Source organism: Haplochromis burtoni, unplaced genomic scaffold, assembly GCF_018398535.1.
Source record: "Haplochromis burtoni strain Fernald_Lab_line unplaced genomic scaffold, NCSU_Asbu1 Contig_1094, whole genome shotgun sequence".
Classification (NCBI taxonomy): domain Eukaryota; kingdom Metazoa; phylum Chordata; class Actinopteri; order Cichliformes; family Cichlidae; genus Haplochromis; species Haplochromis burtoni.
Window position 1 is genome coordinate 2320 of NW_024583455.1, and position 2561 is coordinate 4880.

The following is a 2561-nucleotide window of genomic DNA, read 5'->3' on the forward strand; positions in this document are numbered from 1 at the left end:
ACTCTGGGAACTGATAAAAGACCGGATCCAGATGACCTGAGGGATCTGGAAGGTTCATACTGGGTCAGGAGGTCACTGATGTATTTTGGTCCTAAACCATTCAGAGCTTTATAGGCCAGCATCAGAACTTTAAAGTCTATCCTCTGACGGACAGGCAGCCAGTGTAAAGACCTCAGAGCTGGACTGATGTGGTCCACTTTTTTGGTCTTAGTGAGGACTCGAGCAGCAGAGTTCTGAATGAGCTGTAGTTGTCTGACTGATTTTTTAGGTAGACCTGTAAAGATGCTGTTACAGTAATCAAGCCTACTAAAGATGAATGCATGGACTAGTTTTTCCAGGTCCTGTTGAGACATCAGATCTTTTATCCTTGAAATATTCTTGAGGTGATAGTAAGCTGATTTTGTTATTGTCTTAATGTGTTTTTCTAAGTTTAGGTCTGCATCCATCACTACACCCAAATTTCTCGCCTGGTTTGTGGTTTTTAGGTGTATAGATTGAAGTTCTCTGGTGACCTGTAATCGTTTTTCTTTGGCGCCAAAGACTATTACATTTAATATTTTGCACCTATAACTAAAATATAAAAAATGAAAATCAAACAGTGTCCCTTGTTTCAGCAATTGCCAATTTCCTAAAATTACTCAAAGTGAGCATACGGAAGCTTTCAATATTTTATGGCCATCTACATGACTGTGAGACTAATGTGGGAACTGGCAAAATAAATAAATAAATAAAGATTTAAAATAATCAAAAACGCAAAGAAAATAACTGGGAAAAAGGTTTTATTTCATAGAACAACACAGACTGGTGTTGTATTTGGAATAAAGGATGATCAATAAAACGATCATTGTCACTAAACAGTAAAACAGTATAATAAGTGAACCATTTACAATACATGTGAACAGTGTCAAGAGGTGTTCTAAAGCATCACAGAAAGTAGCAGCAATAGTGGTACGACAGATGGAGATGATCTTAGTCAAGCTTTCAGTCCTCCAGGAACCTTCATCACCATGTGGAGGACGGACATGTGCTGGATTCCATATTCAGACAGAAGGGTGTCGTCTCCATCCAGCATTTTATCTGTGAATATCAGGCGCAGAGCCTCCTCTCCTGCACACACACACACACACACACACACACACATTTTTTTTTAAAGTAAATCTATATCATTTTTATTAGGCACATCCACAGAGATGGATTAGATTATTAGCCCACATTTACTTACTTTACTTAAGTAATGTACTTAAAGTTGGATTTCCTCGTTCCTAGAGTGAGTTTTCACATATTTTTTTCTCTAACTGCTTTATTAACATTTTTGCCTTTGAAACTCTTCAACTACAAATAACTACATGAACTTGAGCAGTTTAATGTAGAGTTTGCACTAATTGTTCTTACTTTCATTTTGGGCTTCACTATTTACTGCACTCAGTTTTTATTGACAGTAACTTTTTTAAAATCGCACACGCACGCGCACAGACACAGAAAAGTATCTCTAATGCTGTAATGCACTTTCATCAAACCATTATTTATCATCGCCACTTCCTTACTTTCACTTCAAGCTGAGTGTTTTACTTTAGGATTGGAACTTTATATAAAGAATATCATTACAGTAAATATGCCTTTGAATTAACCAGCAACATAAAAGCATACATACACTGTTTTCTATCTGCCGTCTTACCTGCGGTCTCCGGAAGCTTCTGCGCCAATTTTTCCTTGAGCTGTTTCACGGTCATGCTCTTAAACTGCTCCTCAGTGTTGCACAGGTCCAACATCATCTTCTGACCCCTTAGTCCATGAACTACAACCTGGTAGATTTTTCCCATTTTGCGCTTAAGTCCGATTTGTTGCGCTTCTAAAGTCTGTCACTGATATGTCAGTGCGAACAGCTGTTTGGTTTCAAGGTTTGACGTCAGAGAGCAGATAAATTCTTTCACTTTCGCTCAAAATTCTTCATCTTCTAATTATTTTTAATTATAATTTTTTATTGTTTTGAAGGTAGTATCTCTGCTTCTCCGTCTGCGTAAAAGTGTTTACAAATGTTTATTATGAGGGGGTGATTTCCACCTTTGTTTGTCATGTGACCAGGGAGCGTTTGTTTATCAAATGTTAGCATTAATTGGTGTCTTTTTTTGAAGCCAACGCACAACTGTTTATCACAACCACAATTAATATTCACATGGTAGGCTACTTAAAGCTGTGAGGATTAACTGTACACATAGTGCGAATATATCAGAGGGGAATGCAAGCCTGTTATCGTGCACCATGTGACTTGTTGTAAGTACCGTAGAGAAACTGAAAGTTAAACGGGCTGCTGAATCTTGGTGCTTTAAAAGAGGAAGACAGAGCAAGATCCTCGGTGCTAATTTCATTTGTAGTGTTTAAACCAAGATCAAGTTTGTGGACAGAGCAAACCTCGTCTGAACCAGAATGACGACACAAGATCAGGATGACAAGAGCTACGACCCCAACGATACGACGCTGACATTTGTCAACAGGAGGGATGAGCTGGATCCATTATGTAAGAACTAAAATATGTTTAAAATAAACGGTTTGTACTTTTACCT

General features: G+C 38.0%; 2 protein-coding genes across 2 annotated transcripts in view; one reads left to right on the forward strand and one right to left on the reverse strand.

Annotated features, from left to right (window-relative positions):
* Positions 1–762: 762 nt before the first annotated feature.
* Positions 763–1924, reverse strand: LOC102310653 (NEDD8-like). The gene is made up of 2 exons (XM_005951773.2): positions 1676–1924; positions 763–1107 (listed from the first exon to the last, which is right to left on the reverse strand). Exons 1-2 carry the CDS (start codon positions 1818–1820, stop codon positions 974–976), a joined length of 279 nt encoding a protein of 92 aa, XP_005951835.1. The 5' UTR covers positions 1821–1924; the 3' UTR covers positions 763–973.
* Positions 1925–2104: 180 nt separating this feature from the next.
* The window catches only part of LOC102311593 (uncharacterized protein DDB_G0292642), a gene marked incomplete in the record, with an annotated part of 5659 nt that continues 5202 nt past the window's right edge, over positions 2105–2561 (forward strand). The window contains 1 exon segment of the mRNA XM_014330892.2: positions 2105–2515. Coding sequence (XP_014186378.1) covers positions 2425–2515 — 91 coding nt within the window.